The 25,331-nt window shown below is 36.1% G+C and overlaps 1 protein-coding gene and 1 long non-coding RNA gene across 5 annotated transcripts in view; both read right to left on the bottom strand.

Moving 5' to 3' along the window:
- Nucleotides 1-11,235: 11,235 nt before the first annotated feature.
- LOC125384768 overlaps nt 11,236-25,331 on the bottom strand; it is a 92,949-nt gene continuing 78,853 nt past the window's right edge. For 2 of the 4 annotated variants that reach the window (XM_048404641.1, XM_048404643.1), the window contains 3 exons: nt 15,162-15,326; nt 13,252-13,680; nt 11,236-11,598 (listed from right to left, as the gene is read on the bottom strand). In XM_048404641.1, coding sequence (XP_048260598.1) covers nt 11,380-11,598; nt 13,252-13,680; nt 15,162-15,326 — 813 coding nt within the window. In that variant the 3' untranslated portion in view covers nt 11,236-11,379. Of the gene's footprint in view, nt 11,599-11,716; nt 11,859-13,002; nt 13,062-13,251; nt 13,681-15,161; nt 15,327-25,331 lie in introns of those variants that run through there. The other 2 variants (XM_048404642.1, XR_007223528.1) reach the window with 2 other exon arrangements.
- Nucleotides 14,721-15,161, bottom strand: LOC125384774. Its single transcript, XR_007223535.1, has 2 exons — nt 15,023-15,161; nt 14,721-14,890 (listed from the first exon to the last, which is right to left on the bottom strand). It is a non-coding gene; the product is annotated as an uncharacterized LOC125384774 (long non-coding RNA).

Below are 25,331 nucleotides of genomic sequence, written 5' to 3'. Positions count from 1 at the left end.
TCAACAGCATAATAACAAACAACCTCAACTACCTTACCACATACGAACCCACACATTGGCCCACCGACAAACCACAAACAAAATACCCGATCTCCTTGATTTCCTCATAACTAAATATATCTCGTCAAGACACGTCCAAATCAATTCCTCGGCTGATCTCTTCTCTGACCATTCCCCCGTGATAGTAACAATCAGTTCAACTATCATCGAGAATACACCTAATGGCTCCATTCATAACCAACACACCAACTGGCAGCTCTTTAGAGAAATCTTCACACACACAACTTCAGCCTCAACTTCACTAAAAACCAATGAAGAAGTCGAAGCAGCCACGGAATATCTAAACACGAGCATAATAAATGCTATCCGCTTCTCCACGCCGGCAATAACGTCCATCAGCAAACACGAATATCCCCAGTACATATTAAAAAAAATAGCAGAAAAACGTGACTAAGAAGAGTATGGCAGACCCATAGAACACCGGAGGACAAACGCAAACTAGACAACGCAACTAGAAAACTATCCAAAACCATAAAAAACTACAATAATGACTGTTTTCACAAATATCTCGCCAGCTTGTCCCCCATCAGTTCGTTCGTGAGTGCCGAGGCGTGCAGACGTGTGTCCAGTGCCCTGTGAAGTTCACAAAACTCCACGTGACGCCCATCTGTCGAAAGCGAATCCAACTAACCTAGCCAGGGGTGAACAGCCTCTCGACTAGTTCTTTCACACTGAATTAACTAGCTCGATGATGGCTCTATCATTTCCAACAAGCTCCCCGGAGCTAAATTATCACACCGCCATTTTTCCTCCCCCGTGGCAAGAGGGCAACACATCCATCCTGGTAAACGACCAGCACACGAAAAAACGGAAGCTCGAACCGACCATGACAAACGTAAACAAGAATCAAACCAAACCATCAGCCAGCCAAGTGACCACCTACAATAGATTCTCAATACTGGAGTCCACGGAAGACCCCATGATTACAACCGAAAAGGTAAACAATCTCCATACTCAAAGAATTCCCCCTCCCCCACCGATATTCATAAACGACGTAATCGACATTCAGTCAATGATTAAGACTATCGAGAAAGAAATCAGCAAAGAGGACTACAAACTAAAGATTAACAACAACCACGTGAAGATACTGCCGACCCACCCAGACGCCTATAGAAAGTTAACCAAGCTATTAAAAACATTAGACGCTAAATTCCACACATACCAGCTCAAACAAGAAAGACCATTTCGAGTGGTGCTACGCAACATCCATCACTCAGTCGATCTAGACGAACTAAAGTGCGAACTGTCAAACCACGGCCACGAAGTAACTAATATCAGCAACATTAAGCACAGAATCACAAAAAACCCACTATCCTTATTCTTTATAGACTTAAAACAAAAAACAAACAACAAAGAAATCTACAATATCAATCGGCTGATGAACTCCATAGTTAAGTTCGAGCCACCTCTTGTAAAGAAAGAAATAATACAATGCAAAAGGTGCCAAAGGTACGGCCACACGCAGAAATACTGCAATCACAACTTCCGGTGCGTAAAATGTGCAGGTAATCACCCCACTGACCAATGCACTAAATCCCCGGAAACCCCCGCCAAGTGTATCCACTGTCAAGGAGAGCATCCTGCGAACTACAAAGGATGCTCAGCCTACAAATCGCTACATAATATAAGGTATCCAAAACTGAGACCCAAGGACATAAACATACAAGAACCTAAACCCCAAAAACTCACCTCACCAACAGTATCCTATGCGCAGGCAACGCAAGGAAACGTATACAACTCGAAAACACACAGTGTACACACAGAAAATAGAATTCCCACCCCACAAAGCACAGACAACTTTACCAGACTCGAAAAACTTATCGAGAAGCAAACTGAGCAAATTAACAACTTGCTGTCACTACTCACACTCTTCATGGACAAATTCATAAGCACAGAAGCAAAATAAAACCAATGCGAATAGCTCTGTGGAACGCCAACGGTCTAGCTCAGCACAAATCTGAGCTAGAACTATTCTTAAAACAACAGCAAATCGATGTGATGCTCATATCCGAAACCCATTTCACCGACAAAAACTACCTCAAAATACACGGCTACAACTTCTACCACACGCAACACCCCAGCGGAAAGGCTCACGGTGGCACCGGAATCATAATCAAGTCAATCATCAAGCACTACGAACTTCCACCATTCCAGAAAGACTACCTCCAAGCAACAAACGTAGCAATAGAAGACTGTCATGGTACAATCACCACCTCAGCTGTATACTGCCCTCCCAGACACTCCATTGCCAAAGAAGACTTCGACCACTTCCTGGACACCCTGGGCAACAGATGCATAGCCGGAGGAGACTACAACGCTAAACACACCCAATGGGGTAGCAGACTGGTTACAGTAAGAGGCAAAAACCTCCTCAACAGCATAATATCCAACAACCTCAAATACCTTACCACATACGAACCCACACACTGGCCCACCGACACAAACAAAATACCCGATCTCCTTGATTTCTTCATAACTAAAAATATCTCGCCAAGACACGTCCAAATCAATTCCTCGGCTGATCTCTCCTCTGATCATTCCCCCGTGATAGTAACAGTCAGTTCAACTATCATCGAGAATACAACTAATGGCTCCATTCATAACCAACACACCAACTGGCAGCTCTTTAGAGAAGTCTTTACCCACACAACTTCAGCCTCAACCTCACTAAAAACCAATGACGAAATCGAAGCAGCCACGGAATACCTAAATGCGAGCATAATAAACGCTATCCGCGTCTCCACACCGGCAAAAACGTCCATCAGCAACCACGAATACCCCCAGTACATATTAAAAAAAATAGCAGAAAAACGTAGACTAAGAAGGATATGGCAGACCCATAGAACACCGGAGGACAAACGCAAACTAACCAACGCAACTAGAAAACTATCCAAAACCATAAAGAACTACAATAATGACCGTTTTCACAAATATCTCGCCAGCCTGTCCCCCACAGCCGACTCAAACTACTCACTATGGAAAGCCTCCAGGAAACTCACGCGCCCCCCACAAATAATACCACCAATCCGCCGCCCGCAGCGTGGATGGGCGCGTAGCCCTATAGAAAAAGCCAACCTATTTGCCAAACACTTGACTGAAGTATTCCAACCCCATTCCTCCATAGCTGCAGCGGACGTCACCGAATACCTGCACACTCCCTTCCAAATGTCCCCTCCTATCCAACCCTTCACTTCTGCAGAGATCATAGAAGCAATCAGTCGCCTAAACCCCAAGAAAGCAGCAGGTCACGACCTAATAGGAAATAAAGCAATCAAGGAACTCCCCATAAAAGGGATTGCACTCATCGCATCAATCTTTAACGCCATCCTCCGCCTTGAACACTTTCCTAAGGCGTGGAAAATCTCACTAATCACCCTCATCCCCAAACCCAGTAAACCAATATATGAAACCAGCTCCTATCGCCCAATCAGTCTCTTACCTACCCTGTCTAAACTATTCGAGAGGATGCTCACGAATCGTCTCCTCCCACTCCTAGAAGAATTGAAAACACTCCCAGACCACCAATTCGGCTTCCGAAAACAACACTCAACAGTAGAGCAAATCCACCGCATAACCCACATGATCAGCCAAACCCTTGAAAAGAAAAAATACTGTTCAGCGGTATTCCTAGACATCCAACAGGCATTCGACAAAGTATGGCATGAAGGGCTACTCTACAAGATCAAAAAGATCCTACCCCATCCATACTACTCCATCTTAAAATCCTAGCAAAATCCAAAGCAATTAAAGGAAAAACTAAGAAAATTCTATTGGCTCACGGGCCGACGCTCCAAACTAAACATACAGAACAAAATAACCCTCTACAAGGCCGTAATAAAACCTGTCTCGACCTACGGAATCCAACTATGGGGAACAGCAAGTAATTCCAACATTGAAATACTCCAACGCTTCCAATCGAAAACGCTAAGATCCCTATTAAATGCACCTTGGTATGTTACCAACGAAACAATCCACCGTGACCTCAAGATACCTACAGTCAAAGATGAAATACACAAGTCCAGAAGCAGATATAACACAAGAGTGAACAACCACCACAACCCACTAGTCACCCAACTACTGGACACGACGGACCAGATCCGCAGACTAAAAAGAAAATAACCTCTAAATTAAATCCTTAGTTTCTACTAGAATCAACAATATAAAGCTATTATAATCCATGTCATTGTATCACGCCAAATTAAGTTACTGAAAATTCTCAACGAGAATTGATTGTAAATATTCTAATAAATTAAAAAAAAAAAAAAAAAAAAAAGCTTGTCCCCCACAGCCGACTCCAACTACTCACTATGGAAGGCCTCCAGGAAACTCACGCGCCCCCCACAAATAATACCTCCAATCGGCCGCCCGCAAGGCGGATGGGCGCGTAGCCCTATAGAAAAAGCCAACCTATTTGCCAAACACTTGTCTGAAGTATTCAAACCCCATTCCTCCGTAGCTGCTGCAGACGTTACCGAATACCTGCACACTCCCTTCCAAATGTCCCCTCCTATTGAACCCTTCACTTCTGCAGAGATTATAGAAGCAATCAGTCGCCTAAACCCCAAGAAAGCAGCAGGTCACGACCTAATAGGAAATAAAGCAATCAAGGAACTTCCCATAAAAGGGATTGCACTCATCGCATCAATCTTTAACGCTATCCTCCGCGTTCAACACTTTCCCAAGACTTGGAAAATCTCACTAATCACCCTCATCCCTAAACCCGGTAAACCAATATATGAAACCACCTCCTATCGCCCAATCAGTCTTTTACCTACCCTGTCTAAACTATTCGAGAGGATGCTCACGAATCGTCTCCTCCCACTCCTAGAAGAATTGAAAACACTCCCAGACCACCAATTCGGCTTCCGAAAACAACACTCAACAGTAGAGCAAATCCACCGCATAACCCACATGATCAGCCAAACCCTTGAAAAGAAAAAATACTGTTCAGCGGTATTCCTAGACATCCAACAGGCATTCGACAAAGTATGGCATGAAGGGCTACTCTACAAGATCAAAAAGATCCTACCCCATCCATACTACTCCATCTTAAAATCCTAGCAAAATCCAAAGCAATTAAAGGAAAAACTAAGAAAATTCTATTGGCTCACGGGCCGACGCTCCAAACTAAACATACAGAACAAAATAACCCTCTACAAGGCCGTAATAAAACCTGTCTCGACCTACGGAATCCAACTATGGGGAACAGCAAGTAATTCCAACATTGAAATACTCCAACGCTTCCAATCGAAAACGCTAAGATCCCTATTAAATGCACCTTGGTATGTTACCAACGAAACAATCCACCGTGACCTCAAGATACCTACAGTCAAAGATGAAATACACAAGTTCAGAAGCAGATATAACACAAGAGTGAACAACCACCACAACCCACTAGTCACCCAACTACTGGACACGACGGACCAAATCCGCAGACTAAAAAGAAAATAACCTCTAGATTAAATCCTTAGTTTCTACTAGAACCAACAATATAAAACTATTATAATCCATGTCATTGTATCACGCCAAACTAAGTTACTGAAAATTCTCAACGAGAATTGATTGTAAATATTCTAATAAATAAAAAAAAAAAAATGATACATGTTTCGATGATTGAGCCGTTAAACGTGATAAAGCGATGGAATTGTTTTGCACAGAAATTCTGGTTCTAAAATTATGTTAGGGATTCTAGGGCGTAATAACATCTTGGAACGCAAAGTTATCGATGTGTCGATGAAAGTTAAGCGAGCTTTATCGAAGCACACGTTCGAGTCTTTGGGCGATTGCTAGGAATACGCGTAATGTTCTTTTCTGTGAGCTGAAAAGTTGAACGACTATAAAAGGCGTTTGTAGAGGATTTCAAAGCGGAAGAAGAGGCAGATTATTTAATACATAATATCTTCCTTTATAATATATCTAATATCCTAATAATTAGATGAACGTAATACAAATGTTTAGAATCAGAAATTATCTGTTTATATAGAGATCTGTTTGATGCAAGATCTAAAATCAATCAAATCGGATTGTATGGATTGTGTATTTGTCTGTGTTAATCCTTTGACGTCGATACCAACGATGTATATAGCGAATGGCGGTTATCAGCCAAGATTATGAGCACGTACGCAAATAGACTAGAATATTTTGCAAGAATGAAATGTCTTGGTATGGTACGCTTTAATCTATCTATCCAAGTCAAAATAAGTATAAAAATCGCGTGGCAATCAACATATTAAAAAAAAAAAAAAAAAAAAAAAGGAGAAACAGATGCTTCTGATTGTTTTTTTAGTGCATTTTCATAAAATCCTCTAAATGTTTAATTCTCATGGAATAAAAGGGAGAGCATACGTTTGAATCTCAGCAGATTTTATTAATTCTTTGAAACCATAAATACAATATGAGTATTACATCAACTTTAGTTCATACATGTAACAACATATTATTCTGCACGTAACAGTTACATTTAATGAAACATTTACTTATCCAGTAAATCCATATTCTCTACTAAACGTTCGTTTATTGATAAAACTGCCATAATCGTCCACGCATTGTTCGCTTCCTTAATTATTTTTCAAAGTATAACGATAATCAATGATGCAACAGAAATATCACGTAACATCCCAACAATCTTACATGAGATTTTAGCTGTTTTTACTATACAAATTAAGTCATTATTAAAATAAGTCATTATAATAATATATATGTCGGAGATGGAAATACACCGGAACCTCTCCTTGGATTCTCGGGAATACCGTAATGTCGTAATTTAGATTAAACAATTGTCACCCCGATTGTTTGAGACTTATGATAGTGAGCTTGGGCTCGAGGCGACAACCAGTCGCCGAACGTAGCCGCGGTCAAGGGATGAACGTTTTATCTAACAAGGGCACAGAGTAACTCTATACCTCTCCTTTAAAGAAGTGGCCGTAGTGACACATGGCAGTAAATATTTCAAAGGTTTCTGTTCCGTGGCTCGCCACACGCAGATCCTATCCTTCGAGTAAGATGATCTCCAGATGTCGATATACCTCCGCAGTATGTTTAGCTAACGTGAGGACCCGCAATAAATTTTAAGATTTAGTCAAGCAAAGTTCTTTATTTAGACAAACAGTCCTTGTCGCAACTACGGGAAGATAGGAGAAGCCTATCTTCCACGAACGATGCCCCGTCAACAACCCCCCCTTAAGGGCGGCCAGCATCTCTTTCAAAACGCCGATATGGAGATCGACCAATTAGCAACAGCGCTAATTTCCCTCACTTTTGGAACGAAAGCCTTCTTTGACGAATCCGAGGATCTCACATCCTTAGACCCACCCCATATAGTTTTCCTCGACGACATCGTCGAGACGGAGAGTCATTCCTTCGTGTGGACTCATTGACGAGTGACAGTACTATCTTACAACCAGTGACTACCTCACGTCTAGTTAACAAAGAGTTAGACTTGAACTGTGCGATAACATACGTTCATCATCCCGTGACCGCGGATTCGTTCGAACCTAAGGTCATTATCACTAGAGCTACGAGTGCTTAATCTTGTTAATAAGCCTGTGCTAATAAACTCTCCGTTGTATCACAACAATGGCTAATTCTAATGAAAATCCATTAAACGCCCATCTCCTTAATCCTGACTCTAATCCGACATATATATATATTTATATAATATATTACAATCATTTAATAAACTTTCATTTTCATTTAATATTTTCATTTAATAATTTAATAAACCTTCGTCCCGCAAAGGCAAATAAATTCACGCATAACATTTCTCTTCAGCGGCATTGTTCTAGGATTGTATTTGTTGAAAGATGGATAGCATTAAGCGCTGGAATAAAGAATGACGAATCGTTATTCTTTAACCATCGTACTTAGACACATATTTATTGAGCTACTTGTATTTTAATCGAAGTTTAATATCCTCCATCTGTAGGCGTAAATATTACTGCCGTTGTTAATGTTATTTAAGTTTTACTACTGGAAAGGACATTTAAGTTTGAAGGCAGGCAAGTCTACTGTTCTTAAAGCTGACATTTTGACATCTAAGATTTTTTGTGTCTTTATTGACAAAAATATATTTGACTTTGCATATCTAAAATAAAGGATTTGCGTTATCTAAAATAAATAGTTCATCTTCCTTTAGAGAATTCAATGTGGTGAAATTAGGATATGAGATAAAAGAAATACTATGCATATGATTTGATTGAAATTTTGAAAGTGTATAGACCCTGTTTTAGAAATATCAGTATTAATTCGGTAGACTATAAATTTATATTACAAAATTGACTGTTTTCTACTTTTGTTGTACTTTTCTTCTACTTTCTGGACATTTTATTGAAAATGCTGGAGATTTTAAATCAGTAATTAATAAAGTAAATTCATAAAATAACTTTTAAACGCATTGCTATCTAAAGTACAAATTCTTACGTTTTTAAAAATATATTCTTATAGTTATTGTATGTAACGTACTTGAATCTTTACGTGTATGGTTAAAATATTTTGTCCGCATTTTATTCAGTCATTTAAAATATCAAAGCAAACTTATTTCAAGTGAAAAATAATCCTTATTTCTATAAGCAGTATTCATTACAAGAACTAATTTTACATATATAATCGTAACAAAAAAGAAACATTAAACAGGCATTTATAGTTATTGACATTTATCTTTTGTATGTTCATTTACGAGGAAATGGTACTTAATGTAAAAGCGACTGGATTTCATATTTTTAACTATTGTGTACATGTATTGAATCTTATTGTTCTTCTTAAAAATTAAATGAATACTCATAATCCTAAAACATCCTTTCTCTGTTGTACTAGATATATATACAATTAAAATGTGTAATAATGCGAATGATAAACTAGTTCGAATAATTATTTTGCTTAAACGTAAGTTAATTGAAATCAGATAAATGTTATACACGCATTATACCGTGCATTATGAACTATTGATTGATTGATGCTCATATTTAATTATTAACGAGAAAATTAGAAAAATCAAATTGAATTTAATCTGTCCTTCTTATATTTATTAAGGTGAGTTCTGGGACTTGAAACACTCGAGATTAGAAATTTTGATTAATGTTTCACATTATCACTGGACGCTTGTTGTAATATCTTTTGTACGAGATACACTATACATACACAAGATCAAAATGGAATTTCGAAACGGTCGTATCGTTCAACAAAAATCTCTTTTATCTTTGATCCTCTTCATAAAAATGCAATTCTCCTTTACAGAACATCATATAACATTTATTGTACGATATATTGTTCAATTATATTTCGAAATTTTCAGCTTCGAATCTTTGCTTAATTATACTGTAGAATTAAATATCATGCGTTATTTAAATATAGAGATAGACTAAACTTTTGTCCACATTTATTAAAGCTGTATCAACTGAGATGTTTAAATTTGCGAAATTTCATGGACTTTTATATTTAATTTTTCGTCATGAATCCCGCTTTGCGATACAATACATATTAGATTTATAATATCTTAAATTTACAGTACCAATGCTGATTTTATCGGAAGCTATTTGTTTGCAAATGATATCTTTCTTCGTTGGAATTACCCTTCACTTATAAATTAATAATTATTAACATTGAACAGTATTGTTAAACTTCAATAAAAATAGGATCGATAACTAAATGTTAGTTAAAGAAACTTCCTATTACAGGTATAACAAATCATATTGAATTTTATTTAGAAAACAATAATAAAAATGGGTGTCTTTTTGTGATAATAATTTACAGCATATCACTCGACTTATTCATATAAGAGATATTAGTTTGTTTAAATACCCTGTTGCACCATTTTATTCATTTTCAACCCAATTTTTTCACAACATTAAAAAATATTTTAAGCCTGAAGAAAAACATGAAAAACTTCTTATTAGCATGATTTCATGCTAAACATCCTCTTAAGATATTATAAATCTTTCTTGTTTACTAAAACCAGAGCCTAACTGAAATATACGAGTATCGCAACAGGATTAATCGTAATACATGATTAAATACAAGCAATATGTAAGCTATATTTTTACTTTTTACTTCAGAAATAAATATTTCACGAGCATCGTCTTTAGCTTAAGGAAAATAAACTTGTGAAATTTAATTTAAAGCTTCGTAAAACATGGAAATGTTGCAGGATAACAAATCAGGAAAGATATATTAAATAAATCACAGTTCAGGTATCTATAACATGTGATTCTCTTAACAAATCTGTTTCATTCATCAAGCAACTGCAAAATTTCCGTAAAATCAGAAGCGGTTTCACAAATTATAGGCATTCGTAAACATGATAGATAAGAGTTAGTATCGCGGCGTTTTAGAGTATCTATGAGCGTAATATGGAAAGTAAAAAGATGTATAATAAAAATAGTTCACTTTCCAAGCTATCACTAACATTGTAACGAATTATTATACATATAACGGCTCACGAAAGTACTCGGACGCTTACAGAAACTTTCCATGAATATTTTGTTGAAGCTTTTCATGAATTTCAAGATGCATTAGGCTGTCTCAAAAGTTTCTTTCGTTTTGTTCTATTACTACAAAATAGTTCATACATAAATCGATAAAATAATATAAAACAAAAAGTGTCGTGCATCTATTATTTCCTTATGAAACGAAAGAAACTTTTGAAACAAATGTAAATAGGAATTATAAGATGCTTATTGATTACCATCGGTATTTGGACAGTTAATTATGTATTGTATAAATAAGTCACAATATTTTTAGTAGGAGCATTTTTGCTACCTAATCAATCATATGTTAAAAAATACTCTTTACATTGTACATTAGTTTTTTGCTATGTGTACGTCTGCAATAAGCAACTTCTAGCTTCCATATATATATTTCCAAATTAGTCTCAATTTTTACCGGTGTAATCATGATAGACACGTCTCGTTACATTGAAGTGAAGTGAAGAAAGACACTAACACACATAATATATATTCGCAAAAATCTTCTATCTAATATTTTCGTCAACTACTGTATACACATTTATTAGATATTTGTGTGAGATTAAAATCGACAGATACGATAAAAGAATATTGTAGAGGTATAGCAATAAGAAAGTACAAGGAAAGTATAGCTCGTTAATTTGAATTACACCAGATTGTCAGTCATCTATTAGGTCGTGTTAATCTCTGAATAAATTCTTAAATAAATAAGTGTTAATTAAACGAGAGAAACTTAGCATTTATTAGTATTTGTGCTTCTACATTACATAATGAATAGGTCTTTTAGGGAAGAAATTCTTAGATAAAGAAGTGTTAATTAAACTAGAGACACTTAACATTTATTAGTATTTGTTCTTCCCCATTACTTCTTGAATAGGTCCTTTAGGGAAGCACAGAGAGACGGTTCGCTGAATTCCGTCTGCTTTTGGTTCTTGCTATTCCAAAACAAATTTGTCACTTCACCTGACATTGGTTTGTTCGAAGATACCGAGGGCTTTCCGCTCGACCCGGAAGCCCTCGGTATCTCCGTATCGTTTCCCTTCTGCGCCGTTAATATCTTCTCAATTGCGCTACCAAATACCTACGGACAAAATTGTTCTTATAAATTTATGAATATTATGTGTTTACGTATTTGAATGAAAATTTTTATGAAACGAGATTTCGCGTTAAAATACGTAATAGTAAATACGATAACTTACATGCTCTTTTTACCAAGATGAAAATGTATATGTAAATTTACTTGATGTATATGTAAATAGAAATATTTATATGTAATATTTATATGCTTGTATTTAAAATATTTTCATGCTTAAAGAATAAAGGTCATAATGTTATAAATATTTAAATCCTTGCACCTCTCCTTTATCGCGTAAGAAAGAGAAACTAAAAGTTTCACTCCAGAGAATGAGCTTCGTTCTAAAACAAATCAAATAACATATATTCAAGTATTTAACTGTTATTTAATATTCCTATATTATTAATATAGATGAGAGGTCGATAAGATAGTTTACAATCATTAAGTACAGTATCGCAGATCCACCATCAGAGATCAGTAATATTAAAATAAAATTCATGTTGGATTAAAAGTGTGGTTAAGTTGGGGCTAACCCCAAATTTGCAAATTTTGACCTAAGTCAAAAAGTGGCCATTTTTGCATCTCCTCGCGAACGAAAAATTCTTGTGCGACGTTTAAGAGAATTTATCAAAAAAAAAAAAGAAAGAATTATTAGCATTTATACGAAATGTGACATGGAAGTTGAAAAAGATGAGTGTAGAGATGAAAAAATTAAGCAGAGGTCAAACTTACGCGCTACACTTGATCTTCATTTTCTTTAAATTTTGATCCAGCTGATAAATCAGTAATTAAACCAAGGGAACTAAGTTTGAAATCAAGCGAATCTGAAATACTATCAGACTGTTGCTACGTGAGAACAATAGCCATCTTGTACTTCGTATTTGCTCGATTCCAAACTCTAATCGATATACCAGCAGAATTTACCAGCAAAATAATTATTCAGAGATTCTGTCGGTAAAACAATTGAAGTTTAAAATCGAACGAATCCGAATTACTGCGAGATCGTTGGTGGCTATTGTTCTCGTAGCAACAAACTGATGGTACTTCAGATTCTTTTGATTTCAAACTACAATTGATTTATCAATAGAGTTGTCGAAGAATTATTTTGTCGATATCGGTGTAGAACAATAGCCAACAACGATCTCGCTGTACTTCATATTTCCTCTATTACAAACGTCGATTCATTTACCAGCAGAGCATCTGAAGAATTATTTCACATGGATCATGTAGAAAAAAAAAAAAAAAAAACGAACACGAAAATGGAACTGTAATAACATTTTTTATTCCTTGTTGAGAGCCGTTCTTAAACATTTTGCAGGAATTTTCCCTTCGCAAGAAGATCGAAAAATAACCACTTTTGACGCTCTGTTTTCATCCCATATGAATTTTATCTTTAATATTACCGATTGATAATAATGTCACTGCGATATTGTCCGCAATGATTGCAAATTATCTTCTCCACGTTTCACCTATATCGATAATACAGAATATCAAACAACAATTATTTAATTTCACGTTGTTGTTGACTTTATTAATTTTTACGATAAAGTGCATTCTCTGGAAGAGATTTTACGATTTACGATTTTCTTTTTCATTCCTCCTTTCACCTATGATGGCTCTTAAACAAGAAACGATATCGTAACGAGAAATACAACTTACCTGAGCGTCCACTTTGGTTCCACTAGTGTTGTCCCATACGACCTCGCTATTAGGGGACTTTTTACCGAACATTTTCTTCATCGCCTTCACTACCTTCAATTCATCGAACCTAAGACTTGAACTGGCCGTTGCTAAATCTTCCGGCTTCTTCGACATTTCCGTCGCGGAAGACCCTACCGAGCTTAGGATCGATATCAGATCCCTATTAGAGCAGACCATGCCCGCAGCACCGAAAACGGGTGTTCTCGCGGCTCTTGGCAGTTCCGAGACGCGCTTTCGGAGAGAAGACGTCGGCGAAACCGACAGAGTAGGCATTTCAAAGAATCGTTGTTTCGGCTGTTCAGTGTAACGTTGAACAGAACTGTTACCCTCCAGCGGCTGCATTTCGTACACTTGCTCCGTCGACGTCCTGTACATCCTTAAGCGCACCTGGCAAACGGATTGCTTTTATTCGAAAGACAGTTTCTTTTTTATCATAATTCGTGCGTTATGATACATGTTTCGATGATTGAGCCGTTAAACGTGACAAAGCGATGGAATTGTTTTGCACAGAAATTCTGGTTCTAAAATTATGTTAGGGATTCTAGGGCGTAATAACATCTTGGAACGCAAAGTTATCGATGTGTCGATGAAAGTTAAGCGAGCTTTATCGAAGCACACGTTCGAGTCTTTGGGCGATTGCTAGGAATACGCGTAATGTTCTTTTCTGTAAGCTGAAAAGTTGAACGACTATAAAAGGCGTTTGTAGAGGATTTCAAAGCGGAAGAAGAAGCAATACAAATGTTTAGAATCAGAAATTATCTGTTTATATAGAGATCTGTTTGATGCAAAATCTAAAATCAATCAAATCGGATTGTACGGACGTATTTGTCTGTATTAATCCTTTGACGTCGATACCAACGATGTATATAGCGAATGGCGGTTATCAGCCAAGATTATGAGCACGTAGGGAAGAACAGAACTGAACGCTTGCTGTTCCAATAATGACGATCCATAAAAGTCTGAACTCTAATAAAAAAAACGCATGATAACGAATACAGCGCGTATTCTTTCGTATGTCTTCAATGAATATGTATAAGTTTGCTCGTAACAGAGTTGAAAAATGCCTGTAGCGTTCCAAGTTTGAACAACGTTTGTGTCGCGCGAAAGTTGATCAATATCTGAACCGCTTGAACGTTAACAAGTATCTTTTTCTGTGTTCGAGGTGTGAATGCCGCGAGTGTCATGACCAGCCTTTCACGTGCTCTTGGCGCGCCTTCTACTGGCAAAGATGGGTCGCTACTTGAACTAACACGAGATGTTAGTTTTCCGAGAAGATCACGATATCTCTGCGGGTGAGGAAGTTCGGCAACTTGTACCGCTGTAATATAATTCCAAATTACCCTGCGGAGATACCGAGTTTACGACACGTCCCTGGCGATTGAGCGCGGGATGAAGCAAATTTCTATGTTATTGCTTAATAATTTATGATTCCAATTGAAAAATAAGCTTCTTCGCGACCATGCTATAAGCTTCACCGACGAAGACGTGCTTCCTTAGCGAGGCTCCTGACGAACAAGGAATGAAAACCATAGCGACTCGATTCGTCCGTAATTTTAACTGTTAATTTTCGCCTATTTAATAATTGTTCTAACTCCATCTAAAAAAGAAGAAAAAAAAAGTAATTGATGAATCCACGTATGCGTACATTGTTATAAAGAACGATATGATGTGTAAATAATTATAAGTTACAAAGAATAAAATAATAAATAATACGATGAAAATTGTATACCTGGAGAGCAACGAATATGTGGTTCTTTCAAATCTTAACTTCGCACGATCGTATAGAAGTTCGTCAACTTTAAACTCGGTTTTTCTTAGTCTGCAAACTAGCGGAGATAGAGCGACTAAAATAAACGAAAGATCCTTACCTTCCTCGCTTTTAGGTCTGCGATGTTGTCCATAACGTCCAACTGACGATTACTGCCAAACAACGTCGATGACACTCTTTCCATCGTAACGACCGAATTTCTTCGGCCATCTAGCTGAGGAGCTGGTCCTGATCCTTCTCCGCCACGATCGCTCATTCGTCTCATCTGTCGACACAAACATCAAGATAGTTTCGATACGCGAGAACTGTCGTAGTGACGATCGAGCCTGGCGAAAGTCAAATTGACCAACTTCATCTTTGGACAATCTCATAATTTCGCAATTTCATCGTCCAAATACACGATTGATTCTCACAAAACCTCTAGTTCCTTAGAGCTTAACGCCACGCTCATCTTTTCACTTTTATCGCATATTGTCTCACCACTTGCGATACTTGTAATTACTTTTCACTACTTTTCAATTTTGGAGTTGGTCAATCTGATTTCCGAATGGCTCGATTGACTATGCGAGTCATGGATAAAGATGACAATTAAACTATTCAGATTAGTCATGTTGCTTCGTCAAACGATTTGAATTCAAGCAATTCGAAACCATTTTGTCAATGTGAACCTATTATTTTACCAATGTGAATCTGTAATTTTGTTTGAAATATCCTTCCAAGTTTTTATGATGATTCAGACTGGTCAAGTTACCTGAATCAAGCAACTAATTTCAAGTTACTTGAAACTATTTTGTTAACGTGTACAGTTGCTTGAATCAAGCAACTATTTTCAAGTAAGTTAGAATCATTTTGCCAATGTGAACCTGTAATTTTGCTTGAAATATCCTTCCAAGTTTTTATGATGTTTCAGAATGATTGCCACGTTAGAACGAAGTAGCTTCAATAAATAATTGATATGCAGCGACATAAAGAAAGTAGTGGCAAAGTAAAAATTTTAATGTAAATCTTTCGATGGATTCAAAGGCGTAATAAAAAAAGGTAATAAAAAGATTTCGAAGCAGAACTAGATTATTTGAAATTCTCTGACGAAAATGCTACGATAGAAGGTCCTTTAGTGCGGAAATTACGTTACAGAATTTTTTCGAATGGAAAGAACACAATGTAGTTATTGATTTTGAAGAACGTTCCATAAAATATTGAGTTACTTAAGCTGCTTATATTTTGATTTTTGTAAATAAGCAAACGCGTATTGTTTATCATTTTATTGTTAACTTATTTATTCCATCTTTTCTATTATTCGTTATTTAATATTAAAAATTATACTTATTTTCTTAAAGTTGATTCATATAATTATCATGCTTTCCTTTATGAATTAATTGAATGTTAACGCGTCGCGTAATTTATAAGTATTAAGAAAAATCGTTTATTCGAGTACATTATTCACCTGGTGTAATGTCACTCAATTAAGAAGCACGAAAGAATATATTCTTGTTCGATTTATCGCGAAAAATAAAATCTTGCACGTGTGTACAAGCTGTTGGTTTCATCCAAAAACTACGACGCATGGGATAGAGAAACAGATATATATGCAAATGCACGTAATATATAAGAGAAAAACGTATGTACGAGTCCATAAATCGAAGTACGAACTGAAAAGGGAAATTTAAATTTTATCGAAAATTCTACTTCTAATCGACGTCTGCGTAAGATACGAGGACTAGCTGTTGGCGAGATACGGAAGCAATTTGTAGGTTCGAAGGGGAATATCGAGAAACTGGTGGAATACGCGAAGCTGTCGCCAAATTTTAACGTCTAATAACTTCCAATGGCTGTCTGATATCCGCACGGTAACACTTCCAACGAAATAACGAGAGCGATTCGCAAAAGAAAATATCGACTCGCAACATTCGCTCTGGGCACGTGCTGCGTGAGCGCGTCTGCGTAATCCGTTTTTAACGGGCGAAAAAGTCAGTGTTATTGCTAAAGCGAACGTACTAGGAAAAAGGTAGCGAAGCGTAGAACTTTAAAAATAAAACAACATTTTTCCACGTTATATTCCTTCTGATATTTACGAAGCCTTCGTGTGCCAAAAGAATCTGACATTCTAATGTGACAATAAACAGGACATCTTTTAAGCAAAAAGAAAAGAAAAATACATATATCTCGAGTTCTCATTGGGATTAGGGGCGTGTAACGAATCTTCATTTGGATTAACCATTGTTGTTATACGATATGGATGATATTTACTGGTACCGATATGATTACAGTACCGATATGGTACAGAGTTTGACAAGTAACCGTGGCAATTAGATACTCGAGATGCCAATGACAATGATCTTAGGTTCAATAACGAATCCACGGTCAAAGGGATAACAAATACGTCTTCTTCCAAAGTCTAAGTCGTACTGAGCTTACTTGTCCACAATTCAAGTGTAACTTGTCTACTTACTTGTCTACAGTATAAGTAGAACTCCCTCAGTCCAAATGGAACTGCACTTATATACTCGTCTCTGTACCCCTCGGGTCAACTATATTTTTAAGGAGATCTATACAATTACTCCATAGCTTTGTTAGGTAAAAACGTCCATGCCATGACCGTGGCTACGTTTAGCGACCAGTTGTGTCACTTCGAGCCCAAGCCTACTGTCATAAATCTCGGGTAAACATAGTCGGATTAAATCATAAACAACTACTTCTGAGTTTTATTATTTAAGTGCAGCTATAATAAAAAGTCTAGACTAAAGTATTGGGGGTCTTCCCAAAAATTCCAAAAGAAAGGCCCCGATGTCCTTTTATCTCCAACATGTATATAGGAGAAATAAAATAGTATAGTAATTTTTTAATTGCACACTAAATTAGTATTAAATTCCATACGATATTTTCAAAGATCTTGTATCTTTGAATCTATCAGATAATTTTCGAGAAAGGTCCTGTAACTTCCATATACATTTTCCGATCCATTTCAAATTTTTCCAATACAATACTCGCGTCTCGTTACAGCGCCAGCGAAATTTCCAAATATCTCGCATGACACGCATCGCACATTCGTGAAAACTTTCCGTGATAAACGTTGGAACGCTTTCTCAAGCCATTGGGTATATCGCACCGATGAATTTCGAAATTTCACTGGCGCTGTAACGAGACAAAACTATGCTGATTATTATTATTATACGTGCAAAATGTGGAACAGATTTGAAAATGTATCACACAAGTATCGGAAAAAAGATCATCGAATTATTGGAAAAACCAATTTTGTTCGCTACGTCGATAAGCCACGGTAAATAGCGAGATCGTTTTTGAGACTAATAGTGCGTTTAAAACTACTGTTCATACCGTGTGCTAATTTTTCACTAATACTAAATAAACTACGTTCGCAAGTAAATGTCCAGAATAACGTAATTTCCATCTGCATCGTTGGTTTCGTTTCAAATTTCACTGTTATAATTCTCGCAGCGATTCCTGTCTCGTTACAGCGTTAACAAACTTTCGGAAAGTGTCGCGTAATGCGCATTTGGAAAAAATTTTCCGTTGCGAACGTTGGAATAGCAGCGCGGGCCACCGCGCAAACAGCGGGAAACAATTTTTCCTTGGGAAACTTGGAAGCTCGTGTCATCGTTTAGAACACGTACCTGCGTTGTGTTTTATCTATGTTCGGTACTTTGAAGTCTAAGTATAAACCTTGTTTGCACGGTGCAACTAATCCGTGACAAATCGAGCAAAGTAGAGGCTGCATTTCATCGAATCAAGGAACGTTTGACGTGTACACCGTGACATACAGAAACTTGTACATCTCTGAAAGCCAACGCTTTGATGTTTAACGATGAATGCTCAATTCTCAGAAACGATGCTGTCGTTGAAATTAAGCTAGTCGTTTCTGCCGGCGTACGCGGAATTTCCTTTCTATGGGCTCTCGCGTACAAACGTGTTTATGTTCATTTACACCGTCTTTCTATACGAGAGGTCTAATCAGTTCGTAGAGCCGATTTATCGGTTTCTGTGCGTACAGCTGCGTTACCGTTCGTCGAACGAATCATGCAAACCAGACAATTGCCCGATTTTAAGACGCGACGCGATAAACGCGAACAACTGGTTCAGTGGGACGACGATAATATCGATCAGAACGTTCTACGTAAAATTAGTTAGAAACGATCCGCCTGTTACGATCGAACTTGGGCTATTGGCATCGATTGTGGTAGTTACACTTGGCTAGCAAGTGTAATTAGAAGAATACGAATCCTTGGCAAATTAACGAATAGTTTCTTTCGAAATTTACTCTTAACCGAAGCATTTATCTTTTATACGATATCATACACAGCAACTGGAGAACCCGGAGAAGCGTTACCACTGCGAGAATTACGCTCAGCTAATAAACGCAAACGAACGAGAGACAAATATTCTGATAAGTTCGGCAAGCAAATGTTATCTCGTTTCTAGAAATAATTGTTAATAAGGAATATGCTAACAAGGAATTTGCTAATAACCGTAAGGTTGTATTAAGCGTACGATTTATGCTAAATATAAATTGCACGAATGCGACGACAGTTCGTAACAAATTGAGTTCGATAACGACAATGTTAATTGTTTATCGTTTGTGCAACGCTATAAGGCGATTCTTCTCGAAAAATTGCAAGTGCCGAAACGACGGTAATTAACGCCATATTATTATAAAATAAATTCTAGGTAGTTTTAACGCGAAAGATTTATACTGTTTGAATAAATTCTCGTTCGTAAGTATTTGCCCGAATGCTGGTCTCGTGCGAAACGCGATAATTAAAATTGCGGATTTTTAGCATACGCAATACACGCAAGAAGATATAAAATTGCACAAATATTTGAGATATAATTGTAGATGAAACTTTCAGCCTGAGATCCAATCGAACCGGTAGCCTTTCTAAAACCGATCTCTACTTTCAAATCAACTTTAAATTTCAGCCTGTTTTTATGAGAAAATTCTCAAACTAATATGATGCTCCTCGGACAGCTCTTCTCTGCCTTCTCTTTCGCTCTCCACTCGTCTCCCCCTAGAGAACAGCGTAATAGGACTACGTGTGCTCGTAGTCGGAGACAAAATTGGCGTTCAGGTGATATTCTACGGGAGCTTATTTTTCTAGATGACTCGTAACCCTGGCAAGTGTCAGTCTTTAATCTCTTAACGTACAATTTTGCTCCGCCTAACCGGTCAAAGACGCGCAATTTCTTCCTCGATCTACGTTCGCGATCTAAAGACGCTCGATTATACGCACACAGAGACGCACGAAGATACTCGAAGACTCTTAGAAACTTTTCACTTTTCCTATATTACACGAAATATTTAGAAACTTCATTAACAGCACGACGAGCCACGATTATACGTGATTATGAAATTTCTAAAATTTCTAATTTCTCTGCAAAACCGTATCCAGAAGTTACATAAAATATTCGTCGCGCAAAGACGATGAAAATATTTGAGCAGTCAATTATTCGCTGTGTTAAGCCACGATATTTAGCGAAACGATCTTTATCACCAGTTGTAATGTTTAAGACTACTTCTATTCATGCTGTATACTAATTTTTCGCTAAATGTATATTTGCCATAAATGTTACAATTACAAGACATCATAACTGTTACAAGAGAAGTTTCTAAAGTTGCGATATGAAGGTTGATGTTTTTAATTAAAAAATTTTTGATCGCGAATAACCGTTAAAACGGATTAAAGTTTTTTTGATTGCCGGTAATCGTTATCGACGAGAGAAATTTCACTTTGGTTACCAATAACCAACATAAATGACCGGATTTTTAAAATATTTTTTTTTTTTTTTTTGTTACGAGTAACTGTTATCCGTGGCGAGAAAATTTTATTTTGGTTATCGATGACCATTATCGATGGCAAAAATTTGCTCTACATTGTCAATTATCACTGGCTATATTATCAATCGTTATTAACGTCACTGATAATTATTGGGTTGGAAACTAGGTGATTGCGAATTTTGTCAATATCATCTAATGACAAAACCCGCAATCACCTAGTTAACAAGCCAATAGTACGTGTGTTCGCAGTTATTCATAAAACTTGTGTGTTTTATCGAGCAAACAAAAAGATATGAAAATATATGAAACGAATAGGATGAAAGATATCGCAGTAGAATATTTTTATTAACAGTTGCACCGTGATATCTTTTATATTATGCTTTGTTTCGTACATTTTCGTATCTTTTTGTTTGCTTAATAAAACATATCAGTTTTATAATTAAGCTCCTTTACGTTGCCAGTGAAAACCGATTATCAGCAATGTCAATAAATATCGACGATAGTCGAATGTGACTAGAAAATATTTTTTTCATCGATATTGCTTGGCGATAATCGAAAATCAATTTCGCCATCGATAATGGTTATCGGTAACTAAAGCAAAATTCGGTTTTCCTTGATAATGGTCACTGTTCGATAACCGAACAAAAATTCAGGTCACTTCCATTGATTACTGTTTCAAATTAAATTCCCATGATCTAAAATTATTATCGAGCGACCGAGGAACAAATCGAATCGTTCGTAATGATTATTCGTAATCAGAATTATTAACGATTAAAATTCTTGAATCGTATCGCTTTTGGAGAAATTGAAAACTGGCTTTCGTTTAAATAAAAACTAGTTTCTACCCAATGATTTTCCTGCCAAAAAATATTTAACGTAGTTGTTATTTTGGAGCTTCGCTTGTAACTTCCACGTAGATTTCCAGATTGATTTCTAATTTTCCTATTGTAATATAACAATTAATACGATATAATATAATAATCTTAATATTAGATTATAAATATTAACATTGTAGGATTTTTTTATTTATTTATTTTATTTGGGTATGGTCGTTGTCACAAGATCACCGGCGATCTATCGGTTTCGTGATTTCTTGCGTCTCCGACGTGACACAGGCAACCTCTTGTACCATGGCTCCGGTATACACACGTTCCACAGAGGTGGATGACCCATGGTCAAGTAGACTTTCTTAGTTAATCAAGGTTTTCCCCGATATTACAATATTACAGCAACGATAGTTCCAATGCGGTGCATTTGATACACGTCCGGCAGTGAAAAATGACGAGGATACAACAACAACAACGTTCGAAAAACTTTGAACCGCAAGGCGGGTAATGCTTCGAGAATTCCTCTTTAAACGAAGAACTTCGATGCAGTTGAACGTTCTCAAATTAAAATTACGCCAACTATGTTCGAGTAGTGCGCTTTCCAGCTTTATGCTGTTTTTACGTTCTGAAGAGAAAAATGATTTAAGTATTTCGGGTGGAAATTCTGCGAGTAGAACGAGAGTTTTAGTTCTTGCTTTTCCAGCAGTTGTCGTTTTAATAATTTTAACCTTCTTAATACAACCTGCATGCGATAGTTTCATAGTTGAAACATTTATTCCCTGGCACAGCACTTAAAAATGATATATGTACGGTTTTCATTATCAGATTCGAATACGCGCGTATTGAATTTAGTTAAAATTTTAATTGAATATAAAATACATTATCGCTTGTTTCATTGGATAATGTAACGAATTTCTCGTAATAATATAGGAATTTCATCAAAACGAGTAAATCAACACGTTGATTGACGAAGTTTGAACTACCTGTTGAAAAGTTTAACAATAATGTATTATATATGTATCTGTTCATCAACCATCACGAATCAGCCAAATAATAATTGGAAATAAATTTCATTGATATTTCGTTCCGTTAATAATTAATATGATATTGCCTATAAAAGCGAACATACTTCTTTATTAATACGTTGTCTCAGCGTAGTTTTAATATGTAGATAGATATGAGAAAGACAAAAATAGCGGAGATAGTTCAACGTGCAAGTTTGATGTACGGTGCCCGGGCCGAGTGATACGAAGAAGCAAGCACCGCGTGATTCTTCGTGGAAATATAAATGAAATATATATAGCATAAAAATTTTTGCATTCTCGACGTGGTTGTCGAGAAAATTGAGTTTGAAAATTTATCAAGCATACCGGAACGTGGGTAATTCCGGACTGGACGGGACTGAATAATCGACATGGAGGTCATTTTACGTGTGGAAACAAGTCGAAAATGTGGAGTAACATGTTCCCGTTTAAGGCTTCATTTTCGAGATAATAAATGTTAACGATTAAATGAGAAATTTTCAAATTTATTTTTCTGGGAAACAAAGCGTTCTACGAAGAAATGTTATTTTACGTTTTCGACTTATTTTCACACGTGAAACCACCTCCTGTCGATTATCTAGTCCTACTTATTCCGGAACATACCGTCGTTTAAGTATACTTGATAAATTTGCAAATTCGACTTTTTCGCCAACTAAGTCGAGTTAAAACTAGCAAAATGTTATTTTTAAAATAAAAATTAGATAATAGAAAGTAGATAGAAAATAACATTTTGTCAGTATATATATAATTATATATATAATTTATCAAATTTCATCTGTCGGCTACAAAATGAAATTCATTTACGCACGTGGAGTTCTCATTCACATTTGTCGGAGTTATCATTCAACCTCAATGCACAGATTAAACATAGATTATTATATAGATATATAGTACACTCTATACAGCATAAACATTGTATTAATTATCGGTTTATTATTATTATTATTATTACCTATTTATCGCAGCAAGGTTTAAAGGATAGTGCTGTCTGTGTTACGAAACACGCGCGTTGCATGTTAATTGGTGAAGTAACTTTACATGTGAGAACGACGAATGTAATTTCTCTTTAATAGACAGAACATTGTCGAAATTTTCGACAAATACAAACCCGTAACACGTAAGTAGGAAAGCGATAAAAGTCAACGATTCGTTTATCGCAATTTCCACTTTTAACAACGTCTCAAACGTTATTCCAGCGTATATTGCTCGAAATTGAATAGAAATTTGTGCAAGTTCTTAGTTAATAACGTTAGAGAAACGAATAGCGCGTTAATAATTTGCAACTCGTATTAGTTGGTGAAAGTTTGCGTATTACGTGTTCCGGTCGAAAAGTTTATCGACTTGATAAATTAACATAGCATTGTGACAGCGTAGCAAAGAATACGTGCTTAACATTCGATTAATATTACCATTCGCTTGAAATTAACTTCTTCGTGAAAATTTAATATCGATAGGATAAAGAGGATATCACGCGGATTATCTCGAGATCAGAAATTAAATTACTTGGTAATTTGATGTTAAAATTTCTTATTATACACAATGTGTTTCAGTAATTGAATATACGCGAAATTAACTTACGATATTATTCATCGAATTATAATGAAACAATTAGCTAGCAATTCGTTTATTCTATTATTTTATTATGTGTATGTTGAACAGAATTTTATACGTTTCTCGTACCTACTACGTGGTAGACATAATTTATTATTATGGTTTATCATCGTTTATAATTTAATAATCATTTAACGTTGAAATTCGATATAATATTCCGGCGGAATTATTCTTTCACTATCATAATGAATTTAATAGCAGCAAATTTTATATATAAACGTAATAATGAATGCAACGAAAGTAAAGGTATTATATTCACTTTCGTTAAAGTAATCGGTTAATCATTAGAATACAATCTAACGATTATCAATATTAAAGAGCATCGCTTGTTTACTTCTTATAGCTTCGCCGCCTTCCGCATATTTTATATCTTCGTTCAACGTTTTAATTTTAGTACACGAACATTAACTTTCATAAATCGTCAGAGCTAATCTGTTACAATGTAATCAGGAAAGATAATTAAAAACTGAGCAGGTTAATTAGCCTAGTTCCATAAAGGACCAAATTAAAAATCCAATCAACAACGTACTTGAGCCAAGCTTAAATTCGATGCATGTGTTAAATTAACATTTCAACTTATTAATAATTCAACGATACTCTCCGCTGCAATGATCCTTTTTTTTTTTTTTTTTTTTTTTTTTTTTATTATTTTATTTAGAACGAAATACAATAGCCTGCTATTTTATTTATTGCCGTTACACGCTGTCGCTATTATCAGTTGTTTCGGAAAACTAGAAATAACAGGGAACTACATTTCTATATATCCGTCGCTCGTTACATTACATTGACGTTTCATAGATATTTATAACGACGGTCTCTGACATTTACGTTGTCGATCGATGTAAGATAAATGAATTTCAGGAAGGAAGAGAATTGACATTTGATCATTTCAATTGCAATTACACGTAATCACAAACCATTTCGATAAAGGGAAATTTAATTTTACAAATACGAAATAAACCGAACAGATCGTCAACATATTTTTAACCCTTCAATAAATA

Source organism: Bombus terrestris, chromosome 3 (assembly GCF_910591885.1).
Source record: "Bombus terrestris chromosome 3, iyBomTerr1.2, whole genome shotgun sequence".
NCBI classification, from domain to species: Eukaryota; Metazoa; Arthropoda; class Insecta; order Hymenoptera; family Apidae; genus Bombus; species Bombus terrestris.
This window is presented reverse-complemented; position numbering and strand designations above follow the sequence as displayed.